At 44.0% G+C, this 27,746-nt stretch overlaps 1 protein-coding gene and 1 long non-coding RNA gene across 5 annotated transcripts in view; one reads left to right on the forward strand and one right to left on the reverse strand.

The window, feature by feature from the left end:
• The window catches only part of SUFU (SUFU negative regulator of hedgehog signaling), a 110,021-nt gene that overhangs the window by 2,198 nt on the left and 80,077 nt on the right, over positions 1-27,746 (forward strand). For all 4 annotated transcript variants that reach the window (XM_015103389.3, XM_004020324.5, XM_015103390.3 and 1 more), the window contains exon 2: positions 2,856-2,990. In XM_015103389.3, the coding sequence (XP_014958875.2) occupies positions 2,856-2,990 (135 nt within the window). The remainder of the gene's footprint in view (positions 1-2,855; positions 2,991-27,746) is intronic.
• Positions 20,778-26,664, reverse strand: LOC132658459 (uncharacterized). The gene is made up of 2 exons (XR_009598132.1): positions 26,539-26,664; positions 20,778-24,851 (listed from the first exon to the last, which is right to left on the reverse strand). It is a non-coding gene; the product is annotated as an uncharacterized LOC132658459 (long non-coding RNA).

Genomic DNA, 27,746 nt, shown 5'->3' on the forward strand with positions numbered 1-27,746 from the left:
GAGCAGAGTTCCATGTGCTATACAGTAGGTCTTTGTTGGTTTGTACCACTATATTTAAATATGTACAGTGATGGACTCTATTGGCATACTTCGTGAGAAAAAGGGGACCTGCCTCTGGCATGCTGTTTGTTCAGGCCTTGTTTGAGTATAAGGAGAAATCCCCTCTCAGACTTGGGCCACTGTTATTATGTCACCCAAGTGGACATGAAGGATAGAGTTGTAAAAGGTGTTGAACACGGGCTCCCCTGGCGGTCCAGGGGTTAAGACTCTGTGCTTCCACTGCAAGGGGTATGGGTTCGATTCCTGGTTGGGGGAGTTCCACAAACCATGAGGTGTGGCAAAAAAGAAAAAGATATTGAACACATGCAAAGGACTAAGATTAGTTTGGGAATCTGCTTTTTCCTCCATCTCCCTGTGAACCTTTTTTCCCATGTTGCTGCAAGTTTGTTAACCAAGTCAGGACTTATCTTAAAAGATGGGCCAGCATCTAATGATGAATAAAAACGATTGTATAGCACTTTGTGAAATTAGAAATGCTGCCTGGATACAGAAATAAATGAGAAGAAACAGCCCAGGGACTGGTTCTTTCTAAAATTCAGAAGGGGTTGCATAATTAAGTCCTGAAAGTGGTTCACTGATAAACCTTCACATTTAGGATCCTATAAGCCCTCTTCAGTGTTCATAGCAGGATGACTGACTGAGGCTGCCTCAGTTTGGCTGTGGCCCAGGGTATTGAGATTCTTTTTTCTTGTGACAGAAGGATGACTTTCTTGACTAGCCAACTGGGACATCATGGCTGAAAGCTGAGGCTTTACTGGTCAGGGAGCTGAAGTAGAGCTAGTGCCCTGGGTCACTCTGGCAACTTCCCTGTGAAGTCAGGTGTTCAGGGACTTACACTGAGGGATGATCTGGGTCCTGGGATAACATCTTTTTCTAAGTGCAAAATATGATGATTTTCCACGTACTCATCTGCTTCCTATCAGGTCTCCGAGTGAGTAGAACAGAACACTATGTACTTAGAGAAAAGGCTAATTTTGTTTGACTCTCGGTCCTTTTCTGCAGATGGAGTTTTGAGGTAAAGCCTCTCTCTTAGATGAAATGCCCTTTGGGAGACTTGGCCAGGGCTGTCAGGGATGTGGTAGATGGGGAGCACAGAAGAGTGGACACAGTTTTGCCCCTTGTTGCTGGAGGGACCTAGGCTGAAGGCTGGGCAGGACTGGGACTCGGCAGCAGGGAGACTAGAGCAGATATGGAGCCTGTAATCATTCCCACCTGTTCCAGGGCTCTGCCGTTATCATGAGGTCCTTGCAGGGGTAACCACCCTTTCTTTCTTCTTTTCCCCAACAAACTTCTCTAAATCCAAATGATTATAGAATTAGTCAAATGGTTTACCCACTCACTCCAGTATTTGTGCCTGGAGAACTCCATGGACAGAGGAGCCTGGTAGGCTACATTTCATGGGGTTGCATAGAGTCAGAGATGACTGAGTGACTAACTTGGCAAAAGCAGAGTTAAGGAAAGACATGGAGATTTATCTCTTTTCCTAATCCACTCCGTTGAGATTCTAAGCTATTTGTAGCGACTTTCTTGCAAGTCCTATAAATAACTTAGCATTTCCCAGCAGAGAATAAGGACTTCTGCAAAGGCAAATAATGTCCTGGCAAAAGAGGGTGAAACCAAACCTACTGGTTTTAAATAGTGTTTGCATCGTGTGGTACTGGCATGTTTGCTGGGATAACATACGTGTAATCTTTTATTTGGTTGGTTGTGTTCTTTCAGCATATAATCCCCAATGCCAAGTGTACCCCATCCTTGTCCCAGGGTCAAGCAAAGTTTTTGCAGTCTGTGGAACCGTCCGATGTCCAAGGCAGCTCAAGTACAGGGTTTGGGGGCTAAATGCAGACTTCCTTGTGCTAATGGTTTCCATTTAGTCTGTCTCTCGAGTCTACCACGTTTCCATCTCCATTCTGAAGAAAAGCAGGATTCTTTTAAAAAGATCACTAATTACTCTGCTAAAGGGACCCTTCTTGAATTAAATCCTCAGAGTGAGCTAATGACTGATCTCTTCCTCAGTTGCCTCTCTGTTGGAATTATGGGGAAGTCTAATGTGGTCCTCAGAGGCCCTGAATCATTTAATGTTCCAGCTCTACCTTTCAGGCAGCCATCTCCCGGGATCATCTTGCAGTTGCAAGACCTCACAGGGCTCAGCCGGGCTCCTGCTGCAGTTCTCTGTGCAGAGCTAAGCTAGCCTAAGTTTGGCCTTTGTCACTTGCATGATAAAAGACCAGCTTTGGTCTGGGGTGTTCAGGCTGGGATCTGGAGGCATTGGGTCTGTTTAGAACAAACTATAATTAACATAGGGCACAATATGGTCTTTCAGGAATTAGCTGTCTAAGAGGCAGGAGTGGGGCCGAGCCTCTGCTTCCAGTAACAATGCCCATTGGAGATGCTCAGGATGGTCTTTCAACAGAGGCACATTGATTGACTGATGCACTTCTTGCCTTGAAGCTTGGCGTGTTTTCAGGCACCGTGGAAGAGAGATAATCCCTGCCAATCCCACTTGGGGTTGGTAACTTGAAACAGAAGGAAGTCAAAGGGAGCAATCAGTCTGTTTTATTTCTAAAAGAGGTTCTACCTGAGATAGGAGAAGGGAGCCTCTTGTGCTTGTGTAGCTGGGCTACCTCCAGCTGGCCATCCTTTGGTCTTATCCTAGAGAGGTATGGCCCTCCCTTTAGTTCTCTTTTACCCCAGATTCGTCCAGGATGGGGCCTATAGGTTTGTAAGGCAGAGCCCTTTAGCTTCACATTGTCTGCTTTAAGGTTTATGCTGACATCCCTGTGTTTTGTCTTTTGCAGGTTGGGTGGCCCAGACCCCTTGGACTATGTTAGCATGTACAGGAATGTGGGGAGCCCCTCTGCCAACATCCCTGAGCACTGGCACTACATCAGCTTTGGCCTGAGCGATCTCTATGGTGACAACAGAGTCCATGAGTAAGTGTGTACTCTTGCCTTCTATCTCCCTCTTCCCTAGCCTTGAGCCTTATTTCTGAGTTTTGTTTTGCCAAAAGTGTTACTTTCATTTTAGGTTTGAGGGATTCATTAACAAAAGAACCACTCATTACATACAAATAAATGATTTCAACTTTTAATAGATTAACTTAATTTCAATATACAGTCACTAGAAGGAAAAGAAATAGAAACAATAGAGAGAAGTAACAGCGTGTACATCACCAAATTGAGCCGACACCTACATCCAGAGTTGAACAGTGCTGGGAAGTCCCGAATGATAGCAATCTGGAGTCCCAGTTGGGAAAGGGTACCGAGCAGTGCATCCACCCCACAGGTGAGACTTCATATTGCACTTCTGGGGGCTCCTGCTTATAATCCCAGGCCGTAAACTGATATCATCGTCAGTTTGGGTGCAAAAAGGCAGCTCTGATTTAATTTTTACAGTGGGGTTTGTTTCACCTTGTGAGTCACAAGACTTCTTAGACCCCAGGGGTCTGCTAGGCCTTTAGGGGCTTACGAGATCCAAGACCCACTCCCTTTCTTACCTAAAGTGCCGCCTGACTGACTGTGCCTGTCGCTTGGATCCTGGGCAGTGTCCATGCAGGTCAGAAGCAGGTCAGAGGTCTGCCCTCCTGCTTCCGAAGCCTGCACAAGACTTCCTCTATTTTGATTTCCCTAGCCAAGTTTTCCTGAGCAGAGAGGATCACGTCATCGTCCCTTGAGTTTGGCATTTCTCACGTGGAACATCTGGGTTTCTGCCCTCTGCCTGTAGCCACTTGTGCCGATGTGGTCCAGATCAGGACCTGAGCTGTACTCATCTGGTGCAGGAAAGTGTCGATGAGAGAGAATTCCAAAACTGTTAGGTTTCTCCAAGCTTGTTGTGATGTTTGAGCTCAGAGTACAGGCAGCATAGCTGTGACCCAAAAGCTGAGTTGATTCCTCTAGGTCTACTTCCTTTTCCCCCCTCTGCCGCTGCTAAATCACTTCAGTCGTGTCTGACTCTGTGCGACCCCATAGACGGCAGCCTACCAGGCTCCCTCGTCCCTGGGATTCTCCAGACAAGAACACTGGAGTGGGTTGCCATTTCCTTCTCCATTTGCCCCCTCTAGATTATTATAAAAATTTTAAAAGAAGCAAAGTTGAAAGAGTTTTACAGTGAACAATCAATCATATACCGCTCCCTGGATTTTACCATTAATATTTTATTCTACTTGCTGTATCATGAATATGTACATCTCTGTTTCTCTGTGGATGTTACCTACTTCCTTTTTACCTCTAGTTATCTGTGCTCAGATCAGCTGCAGTACATTTTTTATCCTAGTCTATCTTCCGTTTGCTGCCCTGTGATACTTCTCAATCCTACCTGCCTCCCCTACTTCCCTTTCTAATCACTGATTTTAAATACATTTTAATATTAAGTTAAACATTGTCAGCTGAAAAAATAGCAGCAACAAAATAATAAAACCTAACAGTTGTTAAGCATTAATTATTAATATGAGCCAAGTACTCTTCTAATCGCTTTATATGTATACGTATTAACTAATTTTCACCACAACCCTAAAATACTGGTAGGTACTGATATTTGCCCCATTTTACTGTTGAGAAAACTGAGATACAAAGAGATTCTATAATTTGCTTAAGGTCACACAGATTGGAAGTGCTGAAACCAGGATTCTAACACAGGCAGTACTCTTAATGACTATACTCCATTGCCTCTTAAACAATTATATCATGTTCTCTAATAATTTTAAAATAATGTATAATAAAAAATTTTTTCCATCTATATTCTTTTGAGGGAAGGGTTCTTCAATTTTAATGTAGTTTTCCCTCCCCCTTATTAGCATGGTTAAGCAAGAGCCGATTTCTATTATATCTTTTCCTATTTTTCGCTTTGCATATTATCTTTTTATTGCCATCCTTTTGGTATCTTGATGAAGGCTGCTTAGTGTGTGCAAATTGAAAGAGTAGCCAGGCTCTTCCTGCCCTGCTTCAGCATAAGAGGCTGATGCTGGAGATGATTCTGAAGAAGATGATAATATTCTTCTTCTTTTTTTGCTTTGTTTTAGTTCTTGCTGTGTTTCATATCAGTGTGTCAAATGCTTTACAGTCTTATCAGGTCTTTTTGTTATCTCTGTTTGGTACACGAGGAAACTGAGTCCCTGGAGGGGTTGAATGAATTGTCAAAAGTCACACATCTAGGCTATAAAAGAGCTAGGATTGACTTGAGCTGTTGAATCTGAGCTCTTAACCACTGGGCTATACCACCTCTCTGATCACAGGCTCAACTCAACTTCCTCTTCACTCTTGTTAAGTTCAGAGGCCCAGGCCCCGTCTCCTCACTGATCACGTGTTGGGAGCAATGCCTGGGCCTGCCCTTTATAGCCTTCCAGACATTCATTGCAGTGTCAGCAGAAGGCTTTGGGAACAGGGAATTAATCTTACTTGAATCAAGACCCTGAATTACATTATTAATAATGGAGATAGAATAGCAAACAGATGCGGGAGTAAACGGACTGTGCTGGACTTTAGTTTATATTTTTAATAAGAACCTGCAGAGAATATTTAGTGCCGCTAGCCTGTACCTTTTTGTTGACAGATTTATTCCAGTTAAAAAAAAATACTGTTTTCTATGTGACCTAAAGATTCGTACAGTCTACCCGCCACTGAGATATGAATCCAAGGCCCAGTTGACATGAAGAACATAATTGAGAAGGTTCTATGTTTCAAGAAAGGCAACCTCTCAATTTGAAAAAGGGCCTTTCTGTGTTTAGCAGTACCCCTGTATATGTGTGTCATTTCTATGTGATAAAACACTTTGATATTCAGATGTCATTCATGACAATGGTGAGACCTCCCTTTGGGCTTTTATCTCACCATTCAAGCCTAGGATTTTCTGGTATTAAAACCTGTCACTGGAAGGACATGGGAGGGACATTCTTGGATATTTACTGAGTTCTGGTCTATGTTGCAGAAGTCAAAAGTACCTTTGTAATTGGTCTTGTGCTGGTGTGTGACTGGTCTCTTCTTGATCCTGGTAAGTTTCTTGAAGAAAAGTTTGCTTTTCCAAACATTTCATGTGGCAAGCCCTCTTTAAAACTGGTTCATGAATTCTCATTTAATTTAGCGCTTGAAACTGAGTTCAGAAAGGTGAGTGTTCTCTCACTCAGCTTAAGAGCTAAGAGGTGTTGAATTGGAATTATAACCAATGAATTTCTGGCAACAGTCTTCTTACACTGTCTTTTGACTTCTCATTCAGTGAAAAAAAGGGCAGAAGCCTTGGTTCATTTATTCAGCATTCATCATGTGCTGAAGTTCTATTTTGTACTGGACACAGATGTCTTAGGGATAAGATGTCTTGAGGATAATATGCCAAGGCAAAATTCCTGTCTCAAGGAGTACTTGCTGTAGAGGGAGGATAAATGTAAAGATACTGAGTAAATAAATGCTATGATCCATGATGTGGAATATGATCTGGGAGCACAATGGAGCAAGCGACTTGTAGTCGGGCTGCTGGATTGGAAGAAGCTCCAGGGAGGAAGTGAGGTTGGAGAGGAACCTTTTAGGAAGGGACTGGGGGAGATCTGCAGTCTGACACTCTTGGGCACAAACATTCGCTTTGGGAACTAAGAGGAGCTTTCAAAATCTTCTAGCCCAGTATTTCCAAAATTTTTACTGCTGCCTTCATAATTTTTGTCACCTGTAGTATATTACCTACTTTAAATGGTAATATTAAATGAATATTCTCTTTAAATGAATCTCCTTTTAAAAAACTGATATCTTTTTAAAAGTTAAGTCCTACTGGTGGTCCAGTGGTTAGAACAGTAGGGCACATGGGTTCAGTCCCTGGTTGGGGAAAGTTCTCACATGCTGTGGCCAACAAAAAAAAAGTTAATTCATTACCATATATGGGAAACCATTGTCACTTGCTGTGATTTAAAGGTACTTATTAAAGTAAACATAGTGATAACAAAGCAATGTTATTAAATTCTAGCTCAATTCTGGTCTGTCAGAGAAGATTCTAAGCCTGAGGTCAGCTTTCTCTGTCCAAGAGATTAGTAAGTATGAGTGAAGTATTATGGCAGAAAGTGAAGAGGAACTAAAAGCCTCTTGGTGAAAGTGAAAGAGGAGAGTGAAAAAGTTGGCTTAAAACTCAACATTCAGAAAACTAAGATCACAGCATCTGGTCCTATCACTTCATGGGAAATAGATGGGGAAACAATGGAAACAGTGGCTGACTTTATTTTTCTGGGCTCCAAAATCACTGCAGATGGTGATTGCAGCCATGAAATTAAAAGACGCTTACTTCTTGGAAGGAAAGTTTGACCAACCTAGATAGCATATTAAAAAGCAGAGACGTTACCTTGCCAACAAAGGTCTGTCTAGTCAAGGCAATGGTTTTTCCAGTGGTCATGTGTGGATGTGAGAATTGGACTGCGAAGAAAGCTGAGTGCCAAAGAATTGATGCTTTTGAACTGTGGTGTTGGAGAAGACTCTTGAGAGTCCCTTGGACTGCAAGGAGATCCAACCAGTCCATCCTAAAGGAGATCAGTCCTGGGTGTTCATTGGAAGGACTGATGCTAAAGCTGAAACTCCAGTACTTTGGCCACCTCATGCAAAGAGTTGACTCATTTGAAAAGACCCTGATGCTGGGAGGGATTGAGGGCAGGAGGAGAAAGGGACGACAGAAGATGAGATGGTTGGATGGCATCACCAACTTGATGGACATGAGTTTGAGTGAATTCTGGGAGTTGGTGATGGACAAGGAGGCCTGGCATGCTGCGATTCGTGGGATCGCAAAGAGTCAGACATGACTGAGCGACTGAACTGAACTGAACTGAACACCAAATAGAACCTGGCCATAGGTATGATTAGAAAAGTTGAAAGACGATTGAGAAGAGAATTTTTTTTAAAGTATGAGTCAGTATTATTTAGTCACAGACAAATGGGAAACACTGATTTAATCCATCTCTCTTAATTGTGCAATTAAGAAAGTACAGTAGCCTACCAAAGGCCATATAGCAAGTTAATGTCTCCTGACCTGTCAGCAGCAGGCTCTCCTGACATCTAAAATGTTCTGTGTAACAAGGTCCTGCTGTGTATAGCTCAGGGAACTATATTCAATATCCTCTGCTGCTGCTGCTAAGTCACTTCAGTCGTGTCCGACTCTGTGCGACCCCATAGACAGCAGCCCACCAGGCTCCCCTGTCCCTGGGATTCTCTAGGCAAGAACACTGGAGTGGGTTGCCATTTCCTTCTCCAATGCATGAAAGTGAAAAGTGAAAGTGAAGTCGCTCAGTCCTGTCCCACTCCTAGCAACCCCATGGACTGCAGACTACCAGGCTCCTCCATCCATGGGATTTTCCAGGCAAGAGTACTGGAGTGGGGTGCCATTGCCTTCTCCAATATCCTCTAATAAACCATAATGAAAAAGAATATATGTGTATGACTGAATCACTTTGCTGTCCACCAGAAACTAACACAATAATGTAAATCAACTCTACTTCAATTTTTTTTTTTTAAAGTGTAAAAAGTAAAAAATAAAATGTTCTGTGTGTTCTCTCCTGATTGGGGAGAAAGGAATATGTACAGAGCATTGTTTGTCTTTAAGGTAATAATATAAGCAAACTTTTTTTTCTTTTTAGTTTTGACTAGAGTAGTGCTAAGTTCTTTATATTATCCTTATAGTAATTATATGACATAGGGAATTCTTATTACCTCTTGCTCATAGATACAGAAATTTACACTTAGAGAACTTATCGCACATGTGGTAAATTAGCAATCAGTTCTAGCAACCCCAAAACCTGTGTTCTTAGCTATTGTTCGGTATTGCTTTTCCATTTTAATCAGTCAACAGCATTTATTAAATGCCTACTGTGTACCTCTTCCCATTAAGGTCTTACTTTATCCTCATAGCTTATGGAGGACAGGGACAGGACAGGCAGAAGCCCAGGGTGGGGGTCCCCTGGGTTTCTTCTTGCTCTTGGCAGGCTTTCTTCAATGAGCAGGAGGGGAGCCCCACCCTGGTAGCCCTGAGAGGGGTGAATGGCACACTGATTGGATGAGCCCTGGGTTGGTCAGTTTTATCCAAGTTCTTTCCCCGTTCACATTCACTAAAGAAACAGGACAAGAGAGCACTTGTTTGAATTAAAAGGTTCTCAAGAGGTTATTTCTAAAGTTGGAGAGCTGGAACAAGTTCCACCTCGGGGCAGCCACATGGGAGATGGGTGTGCTTTTCTAGGAACCCTAAGGCCACCCTCAGCTGATTTCAGTGGCCAAGATTGTCCTGGTCCCCCACCCCCACCCTCCACCCCCCCAGCTTGAGAGGTGTGAGACAGCTGAGCTTCAGCTGCCAAATGCCTGTCGGAAGCCTGCAGCTCTGGCTCTTCTTTTTGTGGCCGGGCAGCTGCGGACTGGAATGTGGGGCTTTGCAGGGCTGTGGAAGAAGTGGCTTCAGCACCCCTCTCCGTGGGAATTTCTGGCTGTCCCTGGCCCTGCCAGCAGTCCCAACAGGACCCAGGCTACAGGGGGTCTGACTGAGGCGCAGGAGGCTGGCTAGTTTCAGAGTGTGTTTGTGATCTCAGGCAGACTTCCCTGGTGGGATTCCACTGGGCAGGTCATCTGCTGTTCATGCCGGGCTGATTCCAGAGCCAGCCTTTGTGTGGTGTTGGCTTGCAGACTGGCAGCTCCAGAGGGCAGAGCCCACACCGCGACTCTACCTCCACGGTTGATCTGGGCTCTGCCCCACAGACCCTGGCTTCTTGGCAGATGTGTCATAGAGTGGAGAGGTGTTCTCTCACCCCAGGGGCCTGGAGCTGCTGCTAACTGGCTCCCCATGGCTGCCTCTGCTGGGCTGGTGGAGAACCTTCTCTTCCCTTTGGGTTTGTCCCATCTGGGCTCTGCACCGAATGAATTATTTATTAAAACACTGGATACAGATTAACTTTTCCACTTGTTGTTTTGCGTGGCCTTGGTCCCCTGCAGTTGGGAAATGCTCATTTTCCTCTCTCAGAACTTGGTTGGCAGGAACTTTTTAACATGCCATTTCATCCCCTGGGGTTTCCAGTGGAGATCCTGCTCGTTGCCATAACATACCTGTTCTGGGAGTGCGGGTCCTCTGCTAGTTGGCCTTTGCTTTCTTCCCAGGGCTCTCCAGAGGCTGACAACTGGATTGTCTCTCTAGACACCCACAGATGGCAGGCCCTCTCCCTGGCTGGGCACAGTAGGCTGAGGAAGTCCTTTGCAAGTTCAGTGGAAGGCAGGCCTTGCTGATGCTTTGGTTCCTCTCTCTGTCTTTCATCTCAGAGGTGGTTAGTTTCAGTATGACTGTGTGAAATGATGATGTTCTCTGCTAAGGGCAGGGGACCTGGGCTACCTGGAGAGAGTGGGGTGTCCTTGGTCTTGGCCCAGGAATGGGCAGAAGGGCCAGCAGTAGGAATAGAGCTCTCCCTGAGGCAGAAACTACTGCTCTGGGCTGGATTTCAGGCCCCACATCTTGAGTTTTGAAACTTTGAGAATTCCTTTTCTTTTGTAACCACGGAAGACCTGAGGCATTGTGGGGTTCTTAGCAGATCTGTGTGGGTATGTGGCTTTATCCTCTGTAAAGCATTTCATTTGCAACATGGATTCTCTCTTCCTTCATGGTATAAAGTTTCTAAATTTTCCAGTTCAAGGAGTCCTTCAATAAGGCAGCAGTTAGGAAGAGATTCCTTGAACTGGCTGAGTCAAACTGGCTGAACTGTCCGAGAGGCCTGATTAATCTAGGGTGACTGCCAGGCTGGTGTGGTGCCAGGTTGGTCAGCATTGGAAAGTTTCCTCTTCCTGCAGGGAGAGGGGAAGAAACTCGGAAGCCCTTATGGGTTTGACATGATCAGATCTCGCAGTCCCAGCATTCTTCTCTGCTAGCACGTGCTTTTCAACTCCCATCTTCCATGCCACAGTTTTGCCCAAGTATGCTGGTCCTCCTCACACCTGCCGTGTTCTGGGTCTGGGTTTGCCAGCATCTCCCTTGCCCAGTATTCTGACTCAGAGATCCTGACTCAGGACTCTGGTCTTTGGCTCCTAAATTCGTTCCTCTGTCCTGCCTCTTGGGTCTCCCAGTCAACTACATTTCCTGTTTTCAGTAGCTCTGTTCTGCTGTCTGATCCTAAAATGTGTGTGGAGAGGTCTTCTCACTGACCTGAGCCCCCTGGGAGTGGGCTCCCCATCCCTGCATGTCCCTTTGCAGCTTGCTGACCTGCCTGCTGAGCTCTCCACAGAGCACCAGGCTGTGCAGCACACTCCAACAGCAGAGCTGCACAGAATCCCAATGATGGCAGAATGGACTTCCCCAGGTGGCTCAGTGGTTAAGAATCCCCCTGCCAATGCAGGAGACATGGATTCCATTCCTGGGTCAGGAAGATTCCCCTGGAGAAGGAAATGGCAACCCACTCCAATATTCTTGCCTGGGAAATCCCGTGGACAGAGGAGGCTGGTGGGCTACAGTCCATGGGGTCACAAAAGAGTTGGACACAACTGAGCAACTAAATAACAAGAACAACAGGCAGAAGGTGATGTGTTTAGGTAGTGGTGGAGATCAATGAAAAGTTATACTTAGCTCCTGTCCTGGAGTCCCTGGCAAAGAGGCAACAGTGAGAATTAGGGCTGGGAGGAGCTTTTGGCTTTACCTGACTCTGAGGCTTTGCGGCTGTCTCCCCTCACCCTGTAGTCTTCAGTGCTTCAAGAATCTTAAACCATGTAATGATAATTGTAACTCCTACTATGTGCAAGGCACTCTTTTAAGTGTTTTATATAAACTCATTGAATCCTCACAACAGCTCTGGGTGGTAGGTATTATTAAGCTTATTTTACAAGGAAACTGAAGCACAGAGATGTTAGAGAACTTATCCACCCAGCAAGGGAATGCTGGAGCTGGGCCATCAACCCAGGCAGTTTGGCTCCAGCAGCCCTCACCCTTTCCTTCCTCCACATACAGGGAGTGTGGTGGGAGGTCCTCCTCAGACCACTATTACTATCATGCACCTCAGTTCAATGGTATCTTGGATTAATGGGTTGTGACTAGGGAAGCAGGAAGTGCTTTGCAGGGGAAATGTTGACCTGGGTATTGAAGCAAGTTTGTAATGAAAGAGTCCTGCCAGGGAATGGCAAGGGGGTGGGTGACAGGATCCTTTGTCAAATTTAAGTCAAGGCTTCTGCAGCCTTACTGTAACCATTTTTAGTAGGTTTCCAGCAGAGTTTGGGACTCTTAAGAACACAAAGTTGATGCTTCTGACTTGGATGTCAGGTTCACGTGGTCGTGCTTCCTGTGTGGTCAGGGATGTGCCCAGCATTCCAGTAGCGCAGAGGATATCTTGCATAGAATGTGTGGACCATCTGATCATTCTTTCTGGGGAGAGAGTGTAGAAATGAGGAACACTTCAAAGCCAGGAGTATTCATACCTTCTAGCTGAGGTGTCTGTAGTGTCAACATGGGAAGGATGGTCTGAAATGAAGTTGTCTTATCACTCTGCAGAGGATATAATTTTCCTCTGTCATTGTATTCAATGCAAACTGTCATATCATTTTTTAAAACATCTTAATCTCTGTAATGTTTATTTTTAATTAATAGGCTTTATATTTTAAAGCAGTTTTAGGTTTGAAGAAAATTGAACAGTCCAAAGAGTTCTCATATACCCCTTCTTGCCTCTGCATGTAATTTCCCTGTTACTAAATTGCTTTTGTTAGTGTGGCATATTTGTTACAATGGATGATCCAGTATGGATACATTATTACTAGCTAATGCCCTCTAGTTTCCATTAGGGTTCATTCTTTTTGTTATATAGTTCTGTGGGTTTTGACAAATATATATCCTGTATCTACCCTTAGAGTATCTTATACAGAACAGTTTCACTGCCCCCAAATGCCCTGTGCTTTGCCTTTCTATCCCTTCTTCCCTCCTCCCAGACCCCTGACAACCAGTGATTGTTTCCCTCTTTAGTTTTACCTTTTCTGAAAAAGCAAGAGAGTTCCAGAAAACATCTATTTCTGCTTTATTGACTATGCCAAAGCCTTTGACTGTGTGGATCACAATAAACTGTGGAAAATTCTGAAAGAAATGGGAATACAGACCACCTGACCTGCCTCTTGAGAAATCTATATGCAGGTCAGGAAGCAACAGTTAGAACTGGACATGAAACAATAGACTGGTTCCAAATGGGAAAAGGAGTACATCAAGGCTATATATTGTCACTCTACTTATTTAACTTACATGCAGAGTACATCATGAGAAACGCTGGGCTGGAAGAAGCACAAGCTGGAATCAAGATTGCCAGGAGAAATATCAGTAACCTCAGATATGCAGATGACACCACCCTTATGGCAGAAAGTGAAGAAGAACTAAAGAGCCTCTTGATGAAAGTGAAAGAGGAGAGTGGAAAAGTTGGCTTAAAGCTCAACATTCAGAAAACTAAGATCATGGCATCTGGTCCCATCATTTCATGGCAAATAGATGGGGAAGCAGTGGCTGACTTTATTTTTCTGGGCTCCAGAATCACTGCAGATGATGATTACAGCCATGAAATTAAAAGATGCTTCTTCCTTGGAAGGAAAGTTATGACCAACCTAGACAGCATATTAAAAATCAGAGACGTTACTTTGCCAACAAACGTCCGTCTAGTCATGGCTATGGTTTTTCCAGTGGTCATGTATGGACTTTGAGAGTTGGACTGTGAAGAAAGCTGAGCACCGAAGAATTGATACTTTTGAACTGCAGTGTTGGAGAAGACTCTTGAAAGTCCCTTGGAATGCAAGGAGATTCAACCAGTCCATCCTAAAGAAGATCAGTCTTGGATGTTCATTGGAAGGACTGATGCTGAAGCTGAAACTCCAATACTTTGGCCACCCGATGCTAAGGGCTGACTCATTTGAAAAGACCCTGATGCTGGGAAAGATTGAGGGCAGGAGGAGAAGGGGACGACAGAGGATGAGATGGTTGGATGGCATCACCGACTCAATGGAAATGAGTTTGTGTAAACTCTGGAAGTTGGTGATGGACAGGGGGGGCTGGCGTGCTGCGGTTCATGGGGTCGCAGGGTCAGACACGACTGAGCGACTAAACTGAACTGAACTGAAATGTCATGTAGTTGGATTCATACAGCATATAGCCTCTTCAGATTGACTTCTTTCACTAAGCAATATGCATTTAAGGGTCCTTCATGTCTTTTTGTGGCTTGATAGCTTATTTCTTTTTATCGCTGAACAATATTCCATTGTGTATATATACCATAGTTTATCCACTCACTTATTGAAGGACATCTTAACTGCTTCCAGTTTTTTGCAATTTTTAATAAAGCTGCCATAAACACTCATATGTGAGTTTTCTGTGGACATAAGTTTTCAACTCATTTGGGTAAAATTGCTGGATCACATGGTAAGACTATGTTTAGTTTCACAGGGAACTACCAAACTGTCTTCCAGAGTGGCTGTACCATTTTGCATTCCTGTCAGCAATGAATAAGAATTTCTCTTATTCTGTGTCCTCTCCAGCATTTGGTGTTGTCAGTTTTTTGGATCTTAGCCATTCTAACAGGGATGGTAGTGGTATCTCATTGGTATCTTAGTTTGTAATTCCTCAATGACCCATGACGTTGAGCCTCTTTTTATATGCTTATCTGCCATCTGTATCTCTCTCTATGTATGTGTTAGTCGCTAAGTTGTGCCTGACGCTTTGTGATCCCATGGACCGTAGCCCACCAGGCTCCTCTGTCCATGGAATTCTCCAGGCAAGAATACTGAGTGAGTAGCCATTCCCTTCTCCAGGGGATCTTCCCCACCCAGGGATCAAACCTGGGTCTCCTGCATTTCAGGCAGATTCTTAACCATCTGAGCCACTAGGAAAGCCTGTATCTCTTCTCTGGTCATATATATTTGATTTTGTTCTTCACCTTCTCTCCTTCCCCATTTTACCCCTGACCACAAACTCCTTTTTCTCACATCATGGGTGCAGACAGTGTCTTCTGGCATATTTTCCTTTTGGTCACTTCTCAAGCCATTAAGTGAGTTAATTCCCTTGAATAGGGGCTGGCTCTACATCTGAGGGCTTCCCAGGTGGTGCTAGTGAGTGGTAAAGAACCCGCCTGCCAATACAGGAGCCACAGGAGACGGGGGTTTGATCCCTGGGTCAGGAAGATCCCCTGGAGGAGGGTTCCCACTGGAGGAGTGGCAACCCACTCCAGTGTTCTTGCCTGGCGAATCCCATGGACAGAGGAGCCTGGTGGGCTACAGTTCATGGGGTCACAAAGAGTTGGACATATGACTGAGCAACTGAACACATATGCACACCACATCTGACTCCTCCATCCCTCTGGTTTTTAACTGGGGCTGGCCCATGTGTTCTGTACACTCTTTTCCCTAGTGACACCTTCTTTTCCCTGGTGTCTTTTTACAAAGTCTGTGGTATTGGATAGGTTGATAGCCTGCAACTTCAATCCCAAGGTTCAAGATTGATTTGCTCTCCCGTACAGATACTACAAAGACTGGAGTACAAACTTGTCCACAGTAGACCTTGGCAAACTTAATCTCACCTTAGATGAGAAATGAGTATACCAGGTTCCTTGAGGCCCCAGCCAGACCTCAAACTCTCTTAGTTGAACCAGCATCAAGAACTCTTTTAAAGTCCAAAACCTTCCTGTTCCATTCAGTTTGTTGTCACTTTTTAGTTACAAATTCACTTTTTTTTTTTCAGTTGAACCATTTTACCAAAAAATGTTGCAATTAAAGAAGGAAGAAAAGAAACTGCTCATAATCCTATCACTTTTTGTTTGCGATCCTACATCTGTCCTCATTATGGCTTCTGTGAACAGTTCATTGTGAATGATGCTATGCCCAGATAATACAAGGATTCTGTCTTGTGTGAGTTTCTCAGTTTGAGGTTAACATCTTCCAAGGCTTCCCTAGTACCTGGCTTACGCTGTTTTCTAAATTCAGCTGGGCCATGGCTGCTTAAACTTCCAATATCTAAAAACAGCACTTTTGCTTGGGATGATGGCTCCTATCCATTGTCGGGTTGCATTAACTCCATCCGTTAATTTTGCTGCTTGACTTCTCACAGAAGTGAAGAGTAGAGCTGAGGTCTGTATGTATCAACTGTGCTGGGACCTTTTTAATGCAAATCACCCTGCATGGTGGTGGTAGTCTTGAGCGTGTGTGTTCTTTTTGTTGTGTGCCCCTTAGGAAGTTGATCAGCAGTTAGATTCTGTGATCATTGTCACCTGGAAATTAAGCACCACGAGCCTCCTTGTCTCTCCCTCACCTGGGTGTGTGGATACAGAAGACTGAGACTGACCTTACAGAGTACCCTAGGGTGTCAGCACCCAAGGTACTGATGACAGATTCTCAGAAATAGGTAAGATCCTTTTCAGGTAATTACCTGAAATAAATGGGCTACTGTTGAGGACTTTGGAGGCTTTCTGCCATACATAGGAATCAAATCAATAATATAATAATACTCTTGTGTTGCAGCGAGATCTGATCAGTGGATCTAGGAGAAAGGATGGTCTATTGTCCTTTCCTGGCACTGGGTCTATGAGGTGATGGGTGGGCACACTTAGTTCTCATCCAGCATTAATCACTGGCCACTCTTGTTTGCTTGGAGGGTCAGCCATTCACTCATTTCAGAGATAGTCATTGCTGGGATAGTTGTGGGCATGAGGTATGTAGTAATGAAAAGGATACTCCTGGTCTGGTCTTGTCTTCATGGAACTTCCAGTCTTTTGGCTGAAGCATCCTTGAGCAGGAAAAGTTTGGGGAGGTGGACTTGTTATAGCCTCAGAACCTTAGGTATCAAACAGAGCCTCCCTGCCTCCTTTTCTCGGAGAAGGCAATGGCACCCCACTTTAGTACTCTTGCCTGGCAAATCCCATGGATAGAGGAGCCTGGTCGGCTACAGTCCATGCGGTCGCTAGGAGTCAGACACTACTAAGCAACTTCACTTTCACTTTTCACTTTTATGCATTGGAGAAGGAAATGGCAACCCACACCAGTATTCTTGCGTGGAGGATCCCAGGAATGGGGGAGCCTGGTAGGCTGCCGTCTATGGGGTCACACAGAGTTGGACACGACTGAAGCGACTTAGCAGCAGCAGCAGCAGCCTCCTTTTCTGCAGTCTGTCCCTTGAGGCCTAGAGGGGGGCTCTTTGTGAGCAGGAGTCCTGAAGCTCAGAAATGAGGCCAGGCCTTTGTTCTTGGCTGGGCCAGTTGCTCATCTGTAAGTGAGAATGTGGATTCATAGCAGTTACTCAGAGAGATGTGGTTCACTAGACTCCAGGCCCTTAACTAGCAGGTTAGTATAAACTGGTGGCCTCTAAAGATCCTTTACCTTCCTACTCCCTCCTACGTTACTCAGGCTTCTTGAGTCCCCGTCATAGAACCAGCTTTGCTGCAATAAGGCCAATCAAGGAGTTATTTTTGTTATTCCAGTGCTGTGTGATGCCTGGAGGTACTTGGAGGCTTGCCTCTGCTACCAGTTTCCCTGACTCTGATCTCAGGCCTTTCAGCATGAGGTGAGGAGCTCAGGAGCCATGCCTGTGGAGGGGGCTAATGGAGGGTAACTAGCAGAGAATGGAGCCTGGCCCAGGCTCCCAGTCCCAGGGGGTCAAGCTGGCTGGCTGCACTCTCTGACTGTGATGGATTTGACTCCTAAATGCTTCTGAAAAGCTTGTTTGGTTTGAGGAAAAAACTTAGTGAAATCTGACAGACAACACCATGGCTTGTCCTAACCCCTTCTCCTTCCTGACCTAGCTTTTTCAATATATCAGATTGCAGACATGCTGGATTGCTGCCCTTCTGGAGCCAGTCTGACAATTTTTCATTCCTATAGCCACGGGTTTTGCACAGAGAAAAGGCCCAGAAGGAAGGCAGTGGCTAAGCAGGGAGCCTTTGAGGTTGGAGCTTTACAGGAGCTTTGCTACAGTAGAGCCCTTAGTCCTATCCCAGCTCTGTGGTTGATGGCAATGTTCATACCATATCCCTCCTGCCATCCAGTGACCTCCTGTCTCAGTAATAGCCAAAGGCTATTGCCACCAAGATTCTTTAATCCACCTCATCCCCTGCTGTTCTTCTCCTTCCTCACTCTGTTCTTGCAAAACCAGGCACTCTGCTGCCTCAGGGCCTTTGCACCTGCTCTCCCCATGTTTAGAAACTCTATTCTCAGATAGCTTCATGCCCTACTCCCTCATCTCCTTAGGTCTTTCCTCAAATATCACCTTTTAGTGAGGGCTTACCTGACCTCCTTACTTAGGATGGAAACCCTGAGCCCCCTCCATGAAATACTATCACCCTTTCCTGCTTAATTTTTTTAAAGCACTTATCGCCATTTACCTTATTTTATTTAATTGGTTTGTTTGTTGTCTGTCTGCCCTTCTTCCCACTAGAATGTAAGCTCCCCTAGGGTAAGGACGTACATCTGCTTTACGCACTGATGTTTCCCCAGTACATCAACAAATATTTGTTGCGTGAATGAGTAAGTGAAAAATTTAAAAACCTTGCTTTGGGGTTTCTTTGGCTATTGGGAAAGCATTCTCACAGCAGAGGCAAAGAATTCTTCTGGCCCAGCACCAAGTCTGAGCGTTTAGCTCATGCAGGGAAATTTCTTCAGTTTGGACCTATGTACTCATAATGGGGTTGATGCTCCATGGGAATTTTCATAAGAGTCAAGAGCCTTTCTTTAGGAGGAGGTGTGTGATTTCAGTAGAAATCCTGGAACCTTGCTTTATCGGGGTAGGGGAGAACCTCTAGCACCTGACATGGTACTTGGTGTATAATAAGCCCATAATTGGTTTCCTGAAGTGTTTAGTGCACTTTACATTTTAAATGCTGGGGATATCATAGGAGCAAGACAGGTAGGGTTTCTGTTCTCATGGATTTTACATTTTAATAGGAAAAAAACCTGCTGAAAAGTTTTAGGTAGTGCAAGTGCTGTGTTGAAAATAAGGCAGAGATGATGTGCTAGAGATATCCAGGTAGAAATTGGGGTTGAGGTAGGTGGAGAGGTTACATTTACCAGGTAATCAGTAATGGCTTCCTTGAAGACACAGCATTTGAACTGGGAGCTCAGTGACAAAGTAGCAACCAGGTTGCCACCCCCTGCAACTCTAGGGGCACCATTCGTATTATTCTGTGCAATTTGTGCTCCCTGGAGTTGTACAATGCTCTGGTCACTCAATTATGTGAAGATTGTAGGCAGTGAAAATTGCTATTTCAGAGGCCCTGTGGTAGTAAGGACCTTGACATGTTCAAACAAAAAGAAGGCCAGTATACTTGGGGCTTGGTAAGAAGAGCACAGCGGAGCCAGATGAGGTTGGAGAGTTTGAAGGCAAGACAAAGATGTGACATTCAACAGATTATCTATTATCTGTTGATGAGGGGAGCAAAGGGATGATGTGATGGGGCAGAGGTTTTAGGAAGCTTTTCCAGTAACGTAGGAAGTCAGCACTGGTGTGAAGTCAAGAGAACAGAGCTGAGTGACAGTTTTATTTCCCTAAAAAGGAAATATCTGTACAGTGATTCCAAGGAAATGCCCTTAAGATATTTGAGTCTGACGTTGGTAGTGACAGAGGAAAGCTCATTGCTTTTTAATACTGTCTTATCTTATTTGTCATTGAATATCTCAGCCTGATTATTTCTTTGGACGGCAATGGGAATATTACTACTGTTTAGCATTTGCTCAGCTGTGACACTTTGTGCCCACGTACAGAACACACAATAAGTACTGTCCTTGCTCTTGGGGAATGGAGATGCTGAAAAGATTTGTTCCTTCCCATTACCCTCTTTCAGGTGTCTCGATCTGGGGTGTCTGACTTCCCAGAGTCCTGGAGGCAAGTGGGTGAATAGAAAGTCTTTGGGCAGAATGCCCTGGATCTTTGGGTTTGCAAGGAGCCCCAGGCTGTACACCTGTCTGCAGACAGAGTCTTGCTTCCTAAATCTGACTGTGATCTTGCTGCTGTTGGCCTAACCGTTTTTTTTTTTTTTTCTTAATTAAAAAAAAGATCTTAGTATAGATCCTGCTTTAGCCCAAAGCCTAGAGTGGGGGCTGTCCTAGTGATGCCAAGTAACTCAAGCACCAAGCTCCTCTTTGGCCTAGAATTCCTATAGAACACCAAGTGGGCTTGGAATCCCTCTGGGGACTGACCTTTGGGTTCTTTGGTGGTGGTTGGGAGTAGAGGGGAGAAGGTATAGTTGATCTCCACTAGGGGAGGATGAACTCTCAGCTTTTGCCATCTTGCAGAGAAAGGGTCTGCTGCTCTTGGCTTGGTGCTTTTCTTAGATTCAGTTCTCAGGCTGGGAGGCTGTTTGCTCACTGAAAGCCGGGGATAGAATTAAACCACCCTGAGCGTTGGGAGTCAGGTAGATTGTTTAGCTGGGTTCTCAGCTGAATCAGCCTGAGAGCTACCATTTTTAAACCTGAGGAATGCTGTGGGAACATGCTAGTTGACTCCCAGCAAGGAATCCGAGGAAACATCTACTTGAGTGAGGCAAGTGCATTCCATGAGTCTGGTTGGATGGCACGAAGCAGAAAGAGCATCTGCTACTCAGAGTTCAAGCTCAGAGGTGGTGGCCCTGTACCCTAGCCTTATTAGAGTCCCAGCTCTGCATAAGGTGCAGAGTCTCAACTGATACAGTTTTTTCTTTCTTTCTTTTTTACTTTCTTTAAGATTGTGCAAAATTAACATGATATAGCTGGAAATGTTTTTTAAAAAAAACATAGCTATGTCAGAATATTACCATATAGACATTGGAAAAGAATTTTACAAAGTTTTATTACCTCACTTAGTCTTTGTGTAGTCACCAAACACAATTTCAAAATAAGTCATGATTTATCAGTACTTGTGAACTGTTCAAAATGGAAACAGTCTTTGCAAATATTTAGTTTGTAATTGTTTACTGAATTCTGTTGTAATGGCTGTCACTCAAAGCAAGGAAGCAGCCAGGAAGACTCTTGGGCATGGTTTGAGGAATCCAAGGTCAGGAACTTGGGCAAAGTTGGAAGATCCAGCACCTCTTGAAGGATGGGGCTGGTTAAGCTTCAGAGTCTAGAGGGCAGGGAAGCTGGAAGCGTCTGCTGCTGTTCTCAGGGAGAAGTGATGACCAGGGTTGCTTCTGCTGAGCATGAAGTAAGGGGAGGTTGGCTACTGGCTTCTCTGTATGGGCACTGGCTACTGCTGGGCTCTGTGCCGCTCACTAAAAGCCTTCCAGCTGCCCTATGAGGCAAATAGTCTTATTCCAGCTTAACAGGTGAGGAAACTCCAGGGCACGTGGAAATTAACTTGCCCAAGGGTCAGCTGGAAAGTGGTGGAGCTGGGCTTTGTGTCTTGTCTCCGTCACTGGACTCTTCTCTAGCATCTTATTAGAACTATAAAGTGGGATAATTTTTTTGCAGTTTCTGCCCCAAGTTCACCTTGGTACCTCCAAAGTGTTGAAGGAGCCCAAGGCTGAGACTGTCTTGTGTTTCCCATCCTCACTTCCCAGCCTCCCTGCTCTGCTGGCAGATTTGCTCTGCCTAAGCCCTTCAGCTCATAACCTTGGGCTGTCATTTGCCCCCTTATACCTTGCCCAGTGTTCTAAATTATGTAAAACTTTGCCTTTTTTCTCAAATTTAGTCTCATTAGTAAATATTTCAGTCTCATTCTGTTCCATTGTTCAGCAAGCCTTCACTGAGCACTTCTTTGTCAGTCACTGGTGGTGCAAAAAGGGGGCAACTCCAATCCTAATGGGAGAACTAGGAAGGCAGCTACCAAATAGCAAGGAGGGTCCTGTGGTGGAGGCTTGCACAGGAGTAAGGAAGAGTGGTAGGTGCCCTATACTGGTCTCAACAAGAGAGAGTTTGGCACCTTCAAAGCAGCATGGCTGGGGAAGGGTTTGTTTGTAAAGAAGAGAGTGCAGTCACGCAAGGCTAGTCATTGGCTCAGCTGCTACTCTCCTAGCACTGAAGGGACCAGAGGAGGGAGTGAGATTTGAGGACCCAGAGGAAGAGAGTTGTGTAAAGTGTTGTTCTTCAGTGTGACCTTAGCGGTAACCTTCAATTGAAGGGTCTCTCTCCTCCCTCTGATTTCCTGTTAGAGTTTCCACTGGCTGAACCCAACTGAATGCCAGAAGGTTCAGGAGCCCCACAGAGGTCAGCCTTGGTGGGCAGAGAGCAAGGTGGGTGTGTTGGTTTTCTACTGCTGCATAGCAAATAACCACAAATTGAGTAGCCCAAAGCAGCACACATAGTCTCACATCTCCTCTGGGTCAGGAGTCGCTTATCTGAGTGTTCTCTTTCAGTTCAGTTCAGTCGCTTAGTTGTGTCCGACTCTTTGCGACCCCATGAATCACAGCACGCCTGGCCTCCCTGTCCATCACCATCTCCCAGAGTTTACTCAGACTCACGTCCATCGAGTCAGTGATGCCATCCAGCCATCTCATCCTCTGTCGTCCCCTTCTTCTCCTGACGCCAATCCCTCCCAGCATCAGAGTCTTTTCCAATGAGTCAACTCTTCGCATGAGGTGGCCAAAGTACTGGCGCTTCAGCTTTAGCATCATTCCTTCCAAAGAAATCCCAGGGTTGATCTCCTTCAGAATGGACTGGTTGGATCTCCTTGCAGTCCAAGGGACTCTCAAGAGTCTTCTCCAACACCACAGTTCAAAAGCATCAATTCTTCAGTGCTCAGCTTTCTGCACAGTCCAACTCTCACATCCATACATGACCACTGGAAAAACCATAGCCTTGTCTAGACGGACCTTAGTCAGCAAAGTCATGTCTCTGCTTTTGAGTATGCTATCTAGGTTGGTCATAACTTTTCTTCCAAGGAGTAAGCGTCTTTTAATTTCATGGCTGCAGTCACCATCTGCAGTGATTTGGGAGCCCCCAAAAACAAAGTCTGACACTGTTTCCACTGTTTCCCCATCTATTTCCCATGAAGTGATGGGACCGGATGCCATGATCTTCGTTTTCTGAATGTTGAGCTTTAAGCCAACTTTTTCACTCTCTTCTTTCACTTTCATCAAGAGGCTTTTTAGTTTCTCTTCACTTTCTGCCATAAGGGTGGTGTCATCTGCATATCTGAGGTTATTGATATTTCTCCCGGCAATCTTGATTCCAGCTTGTGTTTCTTCCAGTCCAGCGTTTCTCATGATGGACTCTGCATAGAAGTTAAATAAGCAGGGTGACAATATACAGTCTTGACATACTCCTTTTCCTATTTGGAACCAGTCTGTTGTTCCATGCCGAGTTCTAACTGTTGCTTCCTGACCTGCAAACAGATTTCTCAAGAGGCAGGTTAGGCGGTCTGGTATTCCCATCTCTCTCTGAATTTTTCACACTTTATTGTGATCCACATAGTCAAAGGCTTTGGCATAGTCAATAAAGCAGAAATAGATGTTTTCTGGAACTCTCTTGCTTTTTCCATGATCCAGCAGATGTTGGCAATTTGATCTCTGGTTCCTCTGCCTTTTCTAAAACCAGCTTAAACGTTAGGAAGTTCACGGTTCACATATTGTTGAAGCCTGGCTTAGATAATTTTGAGCATTACTTTACTAGCATGTGAGATGAGTGCAATTGTGCAGTAGTTTGAGCATTCTTTGGCATTGCCTTTCTTTGGGATTTGAATAAAAACTGACCTTTTCCAGTCCTGTGGCCACTGCTGAGTTTTCCAAATTTGCTGGCATATTGAGTGCAGCACTTTCACAGCATCATCTTTCAGGATTTGAAATAGCTCAACTGGAATTCCATCATCTCCACTAGCTTTGTTCATAGTGATGCTTTCTAAGGCCCACTTGACTTCACATTCCAGGATGTCTGACTCTAGATGAGCGATCACACCATCGTGATTATCTGGGTCGTGAAGCTCTTTTTTGTACAGTTCTTCTGTGTATTCTTGCCACCCCTTCTTAATATCTTCTGCTTCTGTTAGGTCCAGACCATTTCTGTCGTTTATTGAGCCCATCTTTGCATGAAATGTTCCCTTGGTATCTAATTTTCTTGAAGAGATCTCTAGTCTTTCCCATTCTGTTGTTTTCCTCTATTTCTTTGCATTGATCGCTGAGGAAGGCTTTCTTATCTCTTCTTGCTATTCTTTGGAACTCTGCATTCAGATGCTTATATCTTTCCTTTTCTCCTTTCCTTTCACTTCTCTTCTTTTCACAGCTATTTGTAAGGCCTCCCCAGACAGCCATTTTGCTTTTTTGCATTTCTTTTCCATGGGGATGGTCTTGATCCCTGTCTCCTGTACAGTGTCACAAACCTCATTCCATAGTTCATCAGGCACTTTATCTATCAGACCTGGGCCCTTAAATCTATTTCTCACTTCCACTGGATAGTCATAAGGGATTTGATTTAGGTCATACCTAAATGGTCTAGCGGTTTTCCCTACTTTCTTCAATTTAAGTCTGAATTTGGTAATAAGGAGTTCATGATCTGAGCCACAGTCAGCTCCTGGTCTTGTTTTTGTTGACTGTATTAGAGCATCTCCATCTTTGGCTGCAAAGAATATAATCAATCTGATTTCAGTGTTGACCATCTGGTGATGTCCATGTGTAGAATCTTCTCTTGTGTTGTTGGAAGAGGGTGTTTGCTATGACCAGTGCATTTTCTTGGCAAAACTCTAGTAGTCTTTGCCCTGCTTCATTCCGCATTCCAAGGCCAAATTTGCCTGTTACTCCAGGTGTTTCTTGACTTCCTACTTTTGCATTCCAGTCCCTATAATGAAAAGGACATCTTTTGTGGGTGTTAGTTCTAAAAGGTCTTGTAGGTCTTCATAGATCCGTTCAACTTCAGCTTCTTCAGCATTACTGGTTGGGGCATAGACTTGGATTACCGTGATATCGAATGGTTTGCCTTGGAAACGAACAGAGATCATTATGTCATTTCTCTTTAGGGCCTCACAAAGCTGCTATCAGTGTCAGCTGGGCTGCATTCTCATCTGAGGCTCCACTGGGGAAGTATCTAGGACCTAGTACTCACCAGCTGGGGCTTCCTGGGTGGCTCTGATGGTAAAGAATCTGCCTGCAATATAGGAGACCCAGGTTCGATCCCTGGATGGGAAGATCCCCTGGAGAAGGGAATGGCTACCCACTTCAGTATTCTTGCCTAGAGACTCTCATGGACAAAGGAGTCTGGTGGGCTACATTCCAGGGGTTGCAAAGAGTTGCACATGACTGAGCGACTAACACATACTTACTTAGCAGTTAGAGGCAGAAAACCCTTTCCCTCTCAAAACTCAGAGATTAGTCTTCCTGCTTTGAAGAAATCTCGTTTTTAATGACTATGTAATGTCCCACCACACAGTGCACCAGAACTGGTAATACCCCTACTTGTAGAACATTTAGATTGTTTCTAAATGTTTTACTCTTATAAATACCACTGAGTATATTTACAGAAAAGGCTTTTTCCAAATACAAGAGTGAAAAGCTGCTGCCCCTCATATATATATATAAAATAAGGCATTGACTCATGTAATTATGGAGGCTGGTAAGTCCCAAATCTAAAGACCCAGTGTCACTAGGTCCATTATAATCAGTATGGAGTCAATAGAGTCTTAATTAATAGGTTATAATTTGTTAATACCATTTGTTTTGATGCTCAGATTGTCCTCAGTTTGGCCAGTGGGAGCCCTTAAGTTTGGGTTCTCTTTACTGTTGACTTAAATGTTCCCATCATTCTTTAAGTCCTTCCTTACCTTCTGATATAACAAAAAGTTCCAGGGTCATTTTGTGCTTCCTGGAAATCAGCCATTTCTCTGGAATCAGCCATTTCTCCAGTGAGCTCTGGTCTTTTTTAATGGCAGATGGTATTTAGAAACCAAGATCTAAGTGCTGTGTGTTATCATTGCTTTTGAGGTGTTACTCAGTGGAGAGAGCTAAGAAATACATCTGTATCACACCCACACCCACATCTTTTATTCCATTATTGAATACTATACCAATGCCTCCAATTCCAAAATCATACCCATGAGGCTTGTTCTGTCCTTCATTTTTTACATATTTTTAACTTTGATATATGTTTACCAGTTTTTTATCATTTCTTACAGTGAGAGTAACCTGGCTTTCATTATCCACAATACATTTACAGAGAAAGTAGTTTCAGAATTACCAACCCATAACACTGCATGCTAACCAGAGTTCAGTATTTGTTTACTGTTCTTTCTGTCTTTAGTCTGAGGACACATGATCAACAAACTGTGCGCATAAGGTACTTGGGTGACTTTTTCCCCCTCTTCAGTGTGGTAATATTATTTCAAATACAGTTAAGTTCATTAATTTATATTTGTATTACATTTAACATTTTCCTCCATCCTTGTTTATTTTGAGTATGTGAAAGCGTTATCATTGATCCAGAAATGATAACCATACAGAAATGTATATTCAGAGAGATGTCACACTCGTACTTCCCCCACCCCACAGTCCTTTCCACTTGATTTCCACCTACTACCTGTAGGTAACCAATCTTATTAGATTCTGATTTATCCTTCCTGTGTTGCTTTTTGCAGAAATGAGCAAATACAGGTACATTTTCCTGTACTCACTTTTCTCCTTCTCAAAAGGTGGCGTGGTATAGTCCTCTTTTGCCGTTTTTGCTTAACAATATCCGCTCAGTGTTTAGAGCTCTTCTTCTTTCCTTCTTACAGCTGTGTTGTACTCTTTGGACCACTGTCCTATGAACGGGCACTTAGTATTTTGGGACCACAAACTCTTAGAGTTTGATCGCTGAGTCAAAAAGTAAACAATATGTGGGAGTTCCCTGGTGATCCAGTGGTTAGGACTCTGGGCGTTCATTGCCGTTGCTCCAGTTCAGTCCCTGGTCAGGGAACTGAGACTCGGCAAACTGCTGTGGTGCATCCAAAAAAAAAGTAAACAGTAGGTGATTTTGTTAGGTGTTACTCCCTTCCCCCCAAAAAACTTGTGCTGATTTGTATCCCCACCAGCAATATATGAAAATACCTCTTTCCTCACAGGCTCATCAATGGAATATAATGTCATACTTTAAAATTTGTACCAGTCTAAGTGAGAATGGTATCATTGTTTTTTTAATTTGTATTTGAGTTGCATTTCTCTTACCATGAGTGAGATGTTGTTTGCTCAAGAGGAAAATATCTATAGCTCGGTTTGTGAATTTTTTTACCATTAGGTCTTTGGGGTTTCCGCCCCCACCTCAGTTTTTAAAAACAGCTTTATTGTGATAAAATTCACTTACCATACAGTTCACTCACTGAAAGTATACAGTTTAGTGGTTTTGAATATATTCAAGAGTTACATAACCATCGCCATAAACTAATTTTATAATTTTTTTATATCACCTCACAAGAAAGCCCACACCCATTAGCAGCAACTCTGCCTGTGTCTTTAGTCTCCCAGCCTGAGGCAATCACTGATTTGCTCTCTGTTCCTGTAGATTTGCCTATTCTTGATATTTTGCATAATATAAATATATATTATAAATTGTTTATTGTATCATATAAGTGAATTCATACAGCATACAGTCTTTTGTAACTTTCTTCTTTCACTTAGTGTAAGTGATACAATGCTTACAGTGTTTCAGGCAGTTTTGAAATATTTTATTCTCCTAACAACTCTGAAATAGTTACTGTTATTATCCTCATTTCAGAGATGAGGAAGCTGAGGCATGGAGAGATTAAGTATCTTGCCTGAAGTCACACTACAGTAAAAAAATGGGCTTTGGAGTCAGACCTCAAGTCTGAAGTCCATCACTTGCTTACTGTGTGACTTATAGACT

This window comes from Ovis aries, chromosome 22 (genome assembly GCF_016772045.2).
Source record: "Ovis aries strain OAR_USU_Benz2616 breed Rambouillet chromosome 22, ARS-UI_Ramb_v3.0, whole genome shotgun sequence".
NCBI lineage: Eukaryota > Metazoa > Chordata > Mammalia > Artiodactyla > Bovidae > Ovis > Ovis aries.